General features: G+C 46.2%; 1 protein-coding gene across 1 annotated transcript in view; it reads left to right on the forward strand.

Annotated features, from left to right (window-relative positions):
* PPM1F (protein phosphatase, Mg2+/Mn2+ dependent 1F) overlaps nucleotides 1–14060 on the forward strand; it is a 64143-nt gene that overhangs the window by 28157 nt on the left and 21926 nt on the right. Inside the window, exon 2 of the mRNA XM_075898280.2 lies at nucleotides 5985–6115. Coding sequence (XP_075754395.1) covers nucleotides 5985–6115 — 131 coding nt within the window. The remainder of the gene's footprint in view (nucleotides 1–5984; nucleotides 6116–14060) is intronic.

Below are 14060 nucleotides of genomic sequence, written 5' to 3' on the forward strand. Positions count from 1 at the left end.
TTTCCAGGCACAACTAAACCCCGATTGTGCTTTAAGTTAGGATAAGAGGAAGCTGCATACCAAATTTGGTGATCCTAGCTCTTTTAGGAGGCATTTTTGAACAAACGGACTCACAATGTGCAGACACACTTGAATGGACAAACAGACTGACAGGCAGATAGATAGGAAAAAGGACAAATAAAGTAATCAAAACATTGATTATAAAATAAGGTTTTCATTTTAACATACCTTAACCTCCATTCCGTGTAGTGTCTTTTCCGGGGGAGAGGGAGGAACTTGTTTGACAGGTCGTATCAATGGTTAATTGAAATAAGCTGAGGATGTTATTGGGTTTGTCTTTAAAAGACAAAACAAGAGAGAAGATAAAGGAACAGCAAAGATTAAAAAATGCAGCTTCTGCCCCTGGTTTTGTCACTTGCAACTTCACTGCTGGAAAACACTGGCACACAAATGGTCTTCTCAGCTACTTTGGAGGCTTGGTCAACATGTGCCAGTATTTGGATGTTTGGAACTTAAATTTTAGGTCCCTGTTTCTGGTCACAGACTTCCAGCAGAATTGCAAAATATATAAGCTTGCTGGCTAAAGCAGACTTTAATTCAAGGATAGAGAATCTATGGTCTACAGGCCAGCTCCAGCTCCTGGCTTGCCTTGATCTGGCCCAGGAGTCTTGGAGCTCCCTCACCTGTCCCCTGTAGCAGGGTGAGCTGGGATGCCAGCATTGCAGCAAGTCTCTAAGTCTTAGCACCTCACTACATAGCTAGAGTATGAATGCTGGCTCCTTGCTGCAGTGGGAAGCCAGTGCTAAAGCCCCTGCATAGCCATCTCTGCATGGTGGGGGGCAGGAGGGGTGTGTGCTGTGTGTGCTGCTGTTCTTCCTTCCTTCTCACTGGGAAAATGGCAGCAAAGGAAAAGCTCTATCCCTGTGCTCACCTGCAGGCACCACTCCCATCACTCCCAATGGCCAGGCATTGTGACCAACTGGAGTGGTAGGGGACAGTGCCTGCAAGCATAGGGTGATATAGAGCCACCTGTGCCCCCTGGGAGTTGCGCCAGGTAACTGCCCCAGCCTCTGCCCCCTCTAGCTCTCTTCTTCCCCTAGCCTGCTTGTGCACCCTACATCCCAGACCCTGCACCGCCAACCTCAGCCCACACTGCCCAGAGCCTGCACCCCACCCCATTTGTCAACAGCCCCCTCCCATCCCCTGTACATTGAACTTCTCATTTTTTGGCCCTACCTCAGAGCTCAGGGTGCCCTACAAAATCTTCTAGTCCTGGGCCCCCAGAAGAGTTATTAGCTCTGAGGGAAGACCTGAGCATTTGTGGTCCCACCCCAACCAGAGTTAGAGCACAAGGGGAACCTTGGCATCCCTCTCCCTCTCATTGCTGAAATTAGACAGAAAGAAAAGGGAGGTGGAGAAAAAAAGGACACATTTGGGAGGGAAGGAAAGAGACAGTCTCACATCCCAGATTGTGTTCATAATTTAGCCAGAGCTGATGGATGAGGCAGTATCATCTGCATCTTTCTGTTCTACCTAGTATGGTCAGGATGTGTCTCCTGGTTAGGATAAGAAAATCTACTGTCCCAAGAGATGGTGGGGGAGCTGTCTTGTTGGTAAAATCTGCTCCTTCTCCTTTCCTCTTTTTGTCAGCCCGCATTGCGTTTTCCTCTTTGCTAATTTTCAACCCCCAAAGTATCTTTGTTTAAAAAAAAAATACCTCAAAAGGAGGTGTGGAATAGCCAATTCTCTCATTACCTTGTCCACAATAGGTCTAGTTTCTGACACACTAATTTTGATTAATTGATCTCCAGTCTTCTATTCCACTTGTTTTCTAGTCACACTACTCAAGAAGTGTTAAGATCATCAATAAAACCATTATAGTTTAAATTAATTCGGGCTTTCTATCTTGTTGCATCTTTTATTAAACAATTTTCTATAATAGGTCATTATGACAAGTAATGAATTTTCATTCCATTTTTACAGTTGAGCTTACCGTTAAGGTAAATTGTAGGCCCAGTTATCACAATAGTCCACTCTCTGTTGGACCTGCTGAATTAGTCATGATTGATACCCAGGGATCTGTAACCCAGTTCTTACTGATCTGAAAATAAATAAATTCCAGTGTTAGCGACAAAAGGATTAGAGCCTGTTCCCTAGGGGGGTGCATCCTTAGAGAACACTCCTGCAATAAAGATCATGAACACAGGCACCCTCTGCTCCAAACTTCATATTAGCTCCTGTTCCTCTATACAGTCTCTCTGCCACAAGAAGAGAAAACTGTAACTGTCCATTTTTCCCTTTGTCATTTATCAAAGACAAACAAAATGATGTAAACCTTCTGCTTAAGAGCATTTAGGGCTGGAGCTTGTTAATATCTATTTTGAATCTCAAACACCATTGCCATGGAAATAACTTCATATGAGTTAGAGTAAATAGGAGACATGGTAGATATCTTATCTTCTAGTGATCTTATTGATGATCTTATCTACTAGTAAAACCCTAACTTAGCTCAAAACATCTAGGTCTCTTGCAGATCTAAAAAAGATACTGCAAAGTCTTTTATCACATCTCACTTGGCAGTGTCCTGCTCTGCTTCCTGAAAATGCTAAGGAATCTTCAGTGAATTTCCTTTTGGGGGCTGAGTGGTAATGGGCAAGAATGGAAGGAAATGATGCGCTATTTTGTAATTGTTTTTCTTCACTGAAAGGGCAAAACATGTATTAGGAATGTTGCATACTTCCTGTGATTAGAGGTTGCAGTGTGACATGTGCATTACAGCATTTCCGGTGCTGTAAGGATTTGTCTAGGGCTTGGTCCATACTGAGTCAAGGCTTTTTAGGTACAATCTTGCCTACCCTGGAACCAAGTATTGAACATCAGCTGGAAACCTGGTTTAGTTTTCAAATTCCATTCACAGGGCACCATAGTTAAGTCTGGAAAAAATCCTTAATGGCCAGTAAGAGACACAGTTAAAATATACTGTGATTTCTCTTCTTGTTCCACCCATTTTCTTTCCTGCTATTTTCCTCTTATTATATTGTGTTTCCATTTCTGAAGATAAAACTTACATTGCATTTAATCATGATACAAACACTAGCACCTTTTTTAGAGTATGATGCTAGTTTGGGTAATTAACATGTTTGAAACATCTGTTGACAAGCTATTTTACTGAATTAAAGTTCATATGGGAATATAGGCTTTAAATTGACAGCCTAGCACATGTTAATGTATATGCTACTTCATCTATACTATAATGTTAGCTAGAACATGTTAATGCCTTTTCATCGTAGACCTTATTTACACTACCACCTAAGTCAGGGGTTAGTGAGAGGTTAGTGAGAGGGGCTGGCGGCGGCAGATGCCTCCATCTGACCATGGCAGTCCAGCTCCAGCTCCCTTCTGACAGCTGCAGTCTGTGTCTAACTGCTGTGCGACTTCCGAGCCTTGACTGCTGCAACAGCTTGGTCCAGCTCAGGCTGTAGCCACAGCAGCCTGGCGAACAAGCCCTAATCAGGGTCCAGTCCCAGTCCTGGCGTAGGCCCTGCAGACTGGCCCCCATCTGGCCACAGGAAGGGCTGTGGCATGGGTAGGAGGGGAGGCCACAGTCCATCTGCAGTGATCTTGGTTCAGCCCCTTGTCCAGCCACTTCTGCCCAGCTATAGCAGCCCAGCCCCAGCCAGGTAAGGTAATCTGTCCGTAGGCCCCCTACATACTCTATTTCTACAAACCCCAACCTCCTGCCCTGAGCCCCCATACACCTAACTTTGACTCCTTCACCCAACATCCACAAACAGCACCCCCAGCAACACCAGATGCCCCATTAGGGGTACATCTATATTACATCTCTCTGTCGACAGAGATGTAGATTAGGCACATCGAAAGTGCTAATGAAGTCAGGATTTAAATATCCCATGCTTCATTAGCATAAAGTTGGCTGCTGCTTTTTTTCAAAACGGGGCTTTTTCGAAAAACAGACTGTGAAGAACTTCAAAAAGATCTCACCGAACTAAGTGACTGGGCAACAAAATGGCAAATGAAATTTGATGTGGATAAGTGTAAAGTAATGCACACTGGAAAAAATAACCCCAACTATACTTATAATATGATGGGGGCTAATTTAGCTACAACTAATCAGGAAAGAGATCTTGGAGTCATCATGGATAGTTCTCTGAAGACGTCCACGCAGTGTGCATTGGCAGTCAAAAAATCAACCAGGATGTTAGGAATCATTAAAAAGGGATAGAGAATAAGACGGAAAATAACTTATTGCCCTTATATAAATCCATGGTACACCCACATCTTGAATGCTGTGTACTGATGTAGTGTCCTCATCTCAAAAAAATATATACTGGCATTAGAAAAGGTTCAGAAAAGGGCAACTAAAATGACTAGGGGTTTGGAACGGGTCCCATATGAGGAGAGATTAAAGAGACTGGGACTTTCAGCTTGGAAAAGAGGAGACTAAGGGGGGATATGATAGAGGAATATAGAATCATGAGTGGTGTGGAAAAAGTGAATAAGGAAAAGTTATTTACTTGCTCCCATAATATAAGAACTAGAGACCACCAAATGAAACTAATGGGCAGCAGGTCCAGAAATGGCTATTAGCCAGGGGGTAAGGAATGGTGTCCCTAGCCTCTGTTTGTCAGAGCGTGGAGATGGATGGCAGGGGAGAGATCGCTTGATCATTACCTGTTGGATTCACTCCCTCTGGGACACCTGGCATTGGCCATTGTTGGCAGACAGGGTACTGGGCTGGATGGACCTTTGGTCTGACCCAGTATGTTCTTCTGTTCTTATGTTCTTTTGCTCTCTTAACACCACTAAGACCTATACTTTTTTTTTAATTTTTGAAAACGGGGGTTGAATTTTTGAAAATTAGGGTTGAATTTTTATAAATATGGACACCCTTTAGTATTAAAGACCACCAATTTATGCAGGCCTACCCCAAGTATTTCCAGGAAACTCAGCTCCCATCCCCAACCTGTCTCTGGCCTGATCCTGTTTTATTTCATTGCCTCTCCTCCCAGACATCCTCAGCAGTGAATTTTTTATGCCTGCTGAGGCATATTACATATGAAAGAATTTTAAAGTGTCTGAATCTGCAATTTCATTATTTAAAGCCTTATCATGAGTCTCTTTTGTGTTTAAAACTCACGTAGTGCATATGAAGAAGTACAAGTTATATCTATACAAAGCCTGGTCCACATTGGATAGTCTTTTCACTTCCACTGTGCACTGGCTTTGTGGAATCTTGGCTTAGTTGAAACTGGGGACTGAAAAGCTAGAGGCAAAACATTCCAGCCTCTCTGACTTATGATGTTCTAAGATGGTACCTTTTCTCTTTGCTTTGAAATTCAGTCACCTTTCCTTCCACCCCTCCAAAGTGTATTCAAGCTCTGGATGCTATATGTTTAGTCATGTGTACCATGCACTGGGTTCTAATATGCTTTGTAATAATACAACAGATAATTATCCACATTTCAAGCAAGAAATCCATAAAAAAGTGTGTGGTGGTGGAAAGAGGAATAATCCCTATCATATCTGTTTAAAAAGTAATGAATTAATTAACATGGCACACACTGAGAGAAGCGAAGTGCCTGAGTTCAGAGCTTTGTTAGGACTCAGAGATTTATTAGGACATCAGAGAATATCAGAGCACAAAATGCACTCTGCCTGAAAAAGTAAAAACGAAGCAGTAGTTTGAAATCACACTTTATGCACCTTTGTTCTCAAGGGAATTGCTGTCTCTGAATGTAAACTGAGTTTAGAGACTTGTACCTTTGAACAAATATTGGTTTTACTACTGTCTGACAGTTGTTTTCAGTGGTCTCTAGAGATGTAATAAAGTTACATCCCTGACCAGGAGTAAGAATTAGTGATAGCTGCTGGAGCTTTCCAAATTGTTTGAGCCCTGACGTTGCTGACTTCAGGAAGGCCACAGTTTATTTTAAGTTTTATTCTCTTTTTTTCCTTTACAATAGGGATGCACCACCAATTCTTGCAGCATCTTTGATCCATGCAGCAATTGATGAAGTGCTACAGACTGATCTTTCTGCTTTTAAGAAACAGAGTGTGGAAGAGGAAGAGGAGGGAGACCAAGGAAAGTTCATCTGTAAGTATAATATCAGTCTGGATTTCCACAGGTTGTCTGCTGGAACACTTGCAATTAGAAATACTTCCTGGAATACCGGGTGGGATATTTTGGCAAGCAAATAGGCAGAGCTTTCATCATTTTTACAGTATGTGGGATGATGGATGACTTTGTGGTCAAGATGCAAACAAGGACCAGCAGTTTAAAAACTGTTTATGGGGTGCATAATAAAAAGAGATGATTTTCAGAAAATGCTAATCTGCCTACTTCCTGGTAATCAGAATTGAGCCACAATGGAAAGAGTAACTGCATTCCACCTCTTTTATTGCTAAATGGAGAGACTTCTGTGAAGAGTTGATTTAATCAGTTTTTCTTGAGTCATTAACCTTTTGTAATTTTGAAGTGCATCTCTTTCTTAAAATGAGTAATCTTTTAAGTGATTAGCTAATGGTAGTCTCTTAATGTGCCTTTTCAATCCATATTTGGAATCAGTGGGGTCTCTACTATCCAGCTGCATTAAACATCATAAGTGCAACCCATTTAAATTTTTGAGCATCTCTGCCCACACTCAAGGTCAAGATGCCAGTACCTATGGTTATACTAGAATCTGCAAGGCTCAAAATTCTAGCCCTTTTATTTGGTGAAATAAGATCATCAGTACTGTACGCACCACGTAATGATGGGTGGAGAACTGTACTTGGTGCCTCCATTCCCTCACAACCAGCTGATATTGGGGAAAGGGGCACACAGTTGTGTACTATTGGAGTACCATGTTACAGCCAATTCCATTGCATTTATTCATTAGGATTTTTGACCTTAAGCTTTACCAGACCTTCTTTTACCATTTGCTTTGGCGCTAGAATGAGAGTTGAATGCTTCAGGAATTAAAAGTTACAAACAGAAATAGTCTCTTGGGCAATCTAATCCATCCCAGACAATGAAATGTTATTTTCTGTTACTTTCTCCAATCTGGCTTTTAAAACCCTACAGGACAGGGGCTTCCACTTCATATCTTTCAAGACTAATATAGTGGCTACTATGTGTCATTGTTCAGAAATCTTTTCCACTATTTAGTTTAAATTTTCTCTCCTAATTTCATCCCATAACTCTTGGCTGTGTCCTTTACAACAGCCGGAGCCAGATGGAACCCTCCCTCCCCCTTCCTAGGAGACTGGGAAATGGGCACCTTCCCTCTTGTGGCAGGGGGGAGGGAGGCAGGCAGGCCTGGAGTCGTGTGGCCTTTCCCCCTTATGGGGTAGGGGGGCTGGAGCCACATGGCCTTCCCCCCTTGCAGAGGGGAGCTGTGAGCTGTGTGCCCTTCTCCCTCGTGGGAGGGGGAGGGGGGCAGCCTTGGCCACGCCCAACCCTCTAGTGGCTGGAGGGAAAGAGACAGGTCAGCTATGGCCTTGGCGTGCGCTCGCGCTCTCTCTCTCTTTTTCCCCCTTCCCTTCCCTACCCCCCTCTCCCCCCTGTGGCTGGAGGGAGAGAGCCTTGCCAGCTGTGGACACAGTCCAGCCCTCTCTTCTCCGGGCAGCTGGAGAGAGAGAGCCAGGCTAGCTGCAGCCTTGGCCCAGGCCAGCCCCCTGGTAGTTGAGGGGAGAGCCAGGGCTAGCCTAGCCTTAGGGGACCCCTGGCAGCTGGTGGGAAGATCCAGGGCAGGCTATGGCTGCTACACCTAAGCCTGGTCCTCTGCGGCTGCCTGGGGGAGAGCCGGGCTGCATACCTCCAGAGAGGAGGTTTGGTGAGCGTAGCAAGCGGGGGCACTGCCCCCTAGTTGTTTTTAAACAATCTTTTCAAGACTCTGGCAGTTCTTTAGTCCCACAGACTCAGGAAACCTTTTTCATTCATATGCCAACTCAGTTTGCTTTCTCAGAATTGAGCTGAAAGAAAATTGGTTCCATCTGCTGGGATAGGTGAAAACTGCAGGCTGTGATGGAAAACTGAGTTCTTTAGCATTGTGATCATTCTCAAGAGCTTCAAGTACAGGTTGGATCTCCCTGGTCCAGCACCCTGGGGACCTGACTCTTCCAACGGGGGAGTTTACCAAGTCAGGGATGAGCAATTCTCACCGTCTGCTGCTGTCCTCTGACCTTTCTCTGAGGGCCGCCAGGCTTCCCTCACAGTCATCATTCCTGCTGCTGTGCCTGGCCACCCTCTTTCCAACTGTGGGACAGTCTCCATTCCCAGACTCTGGAGCTAGGCTCTGGGCCAAGTCAGAGGAGTCAGAGCTGGGGGCTACCTGCTTGCCTGGGCCACTCCAGCACAGCTTGGGCAGGATTCTGCCAGCCCAATGCAGATGTGGCCCTGCTTGCCATCCCCACATCGCTGGGGTCCCATTGGCCTAATGCAGTCAGGATCGCTCCAGCCTAGCATGGTTGCCTGTCCAACTGGTTACCTGCTAAGCATTCCAGTAAAATTAATGCTTACCAGGTAATGGGTTAACCTTTCTAATCCCTAGAGGGAGTCTGGGGTGCAGGAAGATGGGCAGGGACTGGGAGGAGGGTATGAGTAGGGCTCGACAAATAATGCAATCTCTCTTTGCCTGTGGCGAGTAGATTGCAACCCGGAAGACCCGGGTTCGGGCAATCTGCTCATGCGCAGATCGCTGGACAGCGTGGCTGGCAAGCAGGGCTCGCCGCAGTTCGGTGAACCCTAGGTATGAGTATGAATTCAGGAGAGTATTCTAACCTGGAGGAGAGGCATGCGGATCAGGATCTTTGAGGGGTTGTGGCCTGTAGCAGAGGTGCAGGAGAAGGGGCAGGGTAGGAATGTTAAAAATCATGTATTTGTGTAAATTTTGAGCAGCTACACATTTACATGCGGGGGGGGGGGGGGGGGACAGGCAGAAGCTGTTGCTCACAGGGAGCTAAAAAGTATGCCCCTACGAGCACCGCCCTCCCTGCCCCTTACACTGCCTTGATAGAGAGGCAGCAGCACAGGAGACTGCAGGAAGCCAGTGCTTGTGGGGAGCCAGCTTTTAAGCTGGCTCCCCCGTGTACCACTTCTGCCTGTCCCCTACTCCTACACTGCTGCCTGTGTGGGACAGGACTTGATGACCTCCAGTTTCCTTCCAGTCCTATGATTCTGTTAATTACAACTTGTGCTTGCATATTGTACAGGTTACACAAGACACAATGCTCAAATGTTGACTAAAAGAAAGATAATAAATAAGTCATGTTGGTACTGTCTTCCATCCTGTCAGTGGTTACCCAGTTAAATGGTATAATTTTAATTGTTTAACTGGGTTAACTATTTAAATGGTTATTTACATCCCTTACTCTCTCAGACCCCATACCCCTACCAGTACCCCAGTCTCCAATTCAGAGCTCCCTTCTGCTCCCAACCTCTATCTCAGACCCAGTACTTCCTCTGTTAATATCAAGAATACGGCCCTTGGCCATTTACCAAATTCTTGGAATGGCCCCCATATAAAAAATTATTGCCCATCCTTGATCTAGATCATCCCTAATGATTGTTTGTCTGGCCTGTTTTTAAAAATCTAGGCAGTTTATTTTAGTACAGTACTTAATGACTAGGGATGTGAACAAATAACTAGTTACCCAGGAGCAGCCTGCAGCCCCCTGGAAGGGCTGGTGGCTCTGAGCCCACGCAAGCTGGGACTCAGCAGTCTAGTGTGGGGCCAGAAGTAGAACTGGTGTGGGGAGGGAGGCTGCCAGCTCCCAGCCCATGCAGGCTGGGAGCGAGCAGCCCAGCACAGAGTCAGAAGCAGCCAAGCTGAAGCAGCCCCTGCTTGCAGCGCAGGGGCTCCCCATCCCCGCTTAATCACTTAACCAGTTAAACTTAAAGTTTAACCAGTTAACTAATTAAATGGGATTTTATATCCCTATTAATGACCTGACAGCTAGGAAGTTTTTCTTGATGTCCAGTCTAAACCTCCTCTGCTGCAATTTAAGCCAATTGCTGCTTGTCCTGTCACCAGAGGTTAAGAACATTTTTCTTCCTGCTCCATGTAACAACCTTTTAGCTACTTGAAAGTTATGTCCTCTCTCAGTCTTCTCTTTTTCAAACTAAACAAACTCAGTTCTTTCAGTCTTCCCTCATAGGACATGTTTTCTAGATATTTAGTGATTTTTGTTGATCTTCTCTGGACTTTTTCCAGTATGTCCACATCTTTCCTGAAATGTGGTGCCCAGAACTGGACACAGAACTCCTGCTGAGGCCTAACCAGCGTATGCTAGAAAGGAGAAATGAATTCTCATGTGTTGCTTACAATACTCCTGCTAATACAGGTTGGACCTCCCTGGTCTGGCACCCTTGGGACCCAAATAAGGGAATTTGCCAGATCAGGGGAGGTCCCCTGCTACTAGCCCCCCAGGATACTGACACTCACTCTGGCTGGCTCCGCTCCAGCCCCATTGCCCCAGGGCTTCAGCCTGATGCTACAGGGCTTGGGCTCAGCACACTGCCACCAGTCAATTGGGGCTCTCTGGGGATGGAGCTCCCCAGCTGCAGTGGCCCCTCTTCTGCCCCACCCAGGGCTTCCCAGGAACTAGGCTCTGAAGCTGCCCCACTTCTGCCCTGCCATGCCGAGGCTTCTTGTAAACAGGGCTTTGTGGCTGCCCAGCTTCTGTCCTGCACATCCAGGGCTTCTCAGGGACAGGTCTTTGCAGCTGCCCTCCTTTTGTCCCACCCAGGGCTTCTCAGGGATTGGGCTCCACAGCTGCCATGCTGCTGCTGTGCTAGGATGGGGCTCCACATAGACAGGGCTCACTGGTCCCACTGCTGCCCTGCCCAGCTGTGGCTCCCCAGGGACAGGGTTCCGCAGGGATGGGCTTGCTGGTCCTGCTGCAGTCCTGGCACAGGGCTCACTTGTCTGATGGCGGGGCTCCCCTCTGCTGTACTCCCTGACTCACTCACATTCCTGGGCACTGGGGTTTTCTGGTCCTGCAACATCTCTGATCCTGCTGGACCACAGATGTTGCTGGACTAGAGAGTTCTGGATTTAAGAGACTCAACCTGTATATCCCATACTGTTTGCTTTTTTTTCCTCCTAGTGTCACACTGTTGACTCATATTTACCTTGTGGTACACCATGACCCCCAGGTCCCTTTCTGCAGTACTCATCCCTAGACAGTTGCTTCCCATTCTGTATGTGTGCAACTGATTATTCCTTCCAAGTCAGGTACTTTGTATTTGTCCTTATTTGAATTTCATCCTAACAACTTTTGATGTCTACACTATTTTTGTGTTATGTCTCCACTAGTTTTTCCACAATACAGGGATTTTTTTTTAGCATTAATAGGTGGTGCCCTCTGCTCATTACACTCGCCAACCCCCATGTCTCTGGGAGTAGGCAGGTTGCCAGCCTCTTGGCCCGACCTCCAGCTGCTAGGGAAGGGAGGGCTGGCGGCTGCGCCATCCCTGGCCTCTCAGCGCTCCCCCAGCCTCTCACCTTTGGCCCCTCCATCTCTCTCCCCCAGGTCACAACCCCAGTCTCTTGGCACCCCTCTGGCCATTAGAGGAGGGCCAGAGCCAAGTCAAGGGACAGCAGGGGTGGCAGTAGTGGCTTCTCGGTGTGCTCTGGGGCTCTGATGCTCTGGAACCCTGCAGCAAACTGCTGCCTCCACCTGGCCTGCTTTTGGGCTGCTGCCGACCTGGTACTCTAGCCTTGAACACCCTCCCACCCGCAAGATTACAGTGCCAGCACTGGATTCCTGAGGGGGAGAGGAGGGAACCCCAAGCTTCTGCACTGGATTCAGCTTGCAGGGAAGCGCATGCTGCTGTGGGGAAGGTAATCTCACATGCTCCACTGGGTGCAATAAACTGGATATCCTCCATTCTGCTGCTGGCCTTCTGCCAGCATTTTCTTTTTACTCCAAGAGCTAATTAGTTTCTTGATAGTTTTTTTTTTTTAATCAGGTGGTTTTGGTTTTAGTTTAAAGAAGTTTAAAGAATGCCAAGTGGATCTAGGCCTTTGGAACTGTGGCACAGAGTTCACAAACCACTTAAAAATTACAGGATAAAAATAAAAATGGACAAATAGTAAGCAGAACCAGAACAAAAATCACAGAAAAAAGAGAGATGAAACACAATATAAAAGGGACATAAAAAAAATGATCTGATGAACTCCCTCTCTAAACTCCCTGTTAGCACTCACCAAGAATGACTCAAGGTCATTCTTGGCCATATCGTTAGTTCTCCACGTGGGAACTAACGATATGGCCAAGAATGACCTTGATTGGGTTACTGCGGATTATGTAGTGCTGGGAAGAAGGATCCAAGAATTCAGAGCGCAAGTGGTGTTCTCGTCCATCCTCCCTGTTGAAAGGACTGGGCGAATTGAGGACGTAAATGCGCGGTTGTGCAGGTGGTGTCACAGAGAGGGCTTTGGTTTCTTCGACCATGGGACTCTGTTATGGGCATAAGGATTGTTAGGAAGAGATGGGATCCACCTAATGAAGAGAGGAAAGAGCATCTTCGTTGGCACGCTTGCAAACCTAGTGAGGAGGGCTTTAAAATAGGTTCGCCGGGGGACGGTGACCAAAGCCCTGAGGGGAGTAGGAAAGTCGGATAACGGGAAGAAATGCAGAGAAGAACGAGCAAGAAAGGAGGACCCCTGATTCGAATGGAGAAGATAGGGTGGTCAACTGGTTACTTGAGGTGTTATTCAAATGGAGAAGATAGGGTGGTCAACTGGTTACCTGAAGTGTTTGTACACTAATGCAAGAAGCCTGGGCAACAAACAGGAAGAACTGGAGGCCCTGGCCCAGTCCAAGAAATATGATTTAATTGGGATAACAGAGACTTGGTGGGATGACTCGCATGACTGGAGCGCTGTCATGGAAGGGTATAGATTGTTCAGGAACAACAGGCAGGGGAGAAAAGGAGGAGGAGTTGCACTATATGTAAGAGAGCACTATGATTGTGCTGAACTCCAGTATAAAGAGGGAGAAAAACCTGTTGAGAGTCTATGGGTTAAGTTTAAAGGAGCAAACAACAGCATTGATGTTGTGGTTCGTGTCTGCTACCAGCCGCCAAATCAAGTGGATGAGGTAGATGAGGCTTTCTTCAGACAACTGAGAGAACCTTCAGATTGCAGGGCTTGGTTCTTGTGGGGGACTTTAATCACCCTGACATCTGTTGGGAAATCAATACGGCAGTACACAGGCAATCCAGGAAGTTTTTGGAGAATGTTGGGGATAACTTTTTGACACAAGTGCTGAAGGATCCGACCAGGGGCTGTGCACAGCTTGACCTTCTGCTCACAAACAGGGAGGAACTAGTAGGGGAAGTAGAGGTGGGTGACAACCTGGGAAGCAGTGATCATGAGATGGTAGATTTCAGGATCCTGACCAAAGGAAGAAAAGAGAGTAGTAAAATACACACTTTGGACTTCAAAAAAGCAGATTTTGACTCCCTCAGAGATCTGATGGGCAGAATCCTCTGGGATGCTAACATGAAGGGGAAAGGAGTCCAGGACAGCTGGTAGTATTTTAAAGAAGCCTTACTGAAGGCACAGAAAGAAACCATCCCGACGCATAGCAAGAGAAGCAAACATGGTAGGAGACTGGATTGGCTTACAGGGGAAATCCTTGGTGAACTTAAGCACAAAAAGGAAGCTTACAAAAAGTGGAAACTTGGACAAATTACCAGGGAGGGGTTTAAATGTATAGTTCAAGAATGCCAGGGGGTTATCAGGAAAGCGAAAGCGCAAATGGAATTGCGACTGGCTAAGGATGTGAAGGATAACAAGAAAGGTTTCTATAGGCATCTTAACAAGAAGAAGGTGATCAGAGAGGGTGTGCGACCCCTACTGGATGAAGGAGGTAACCTAGTGACAGATGATGTGGGGAAAGCTGAAGTACTCAATGCTTTCATTGCCTCTGTATTCACAGACAAGGTGGGCTCACGGACTAATGCGCTAAGTGATGCAAGATGGGATGAAGATGGACAGCCCTTGGTGGGTAAAGAACAGGTTAGGAACTATTTAGAAAAGCTAAACGTA

The sequence above is a fragment of the Pelodiscus sinensis genome, chromosome Z (genome assembly GCF_052426305.1).
Source record: "Pelodiscus sinensis isolate ZL-2025 chromosome Z, ASM5242630v1, whole genome shotgun sequence".
Lineage (NCBI taxonomy): Eukaryota > Metazoa > Chordata > Testudines > Trionychidae > Pelodiscus > Pelodiscus sinensis.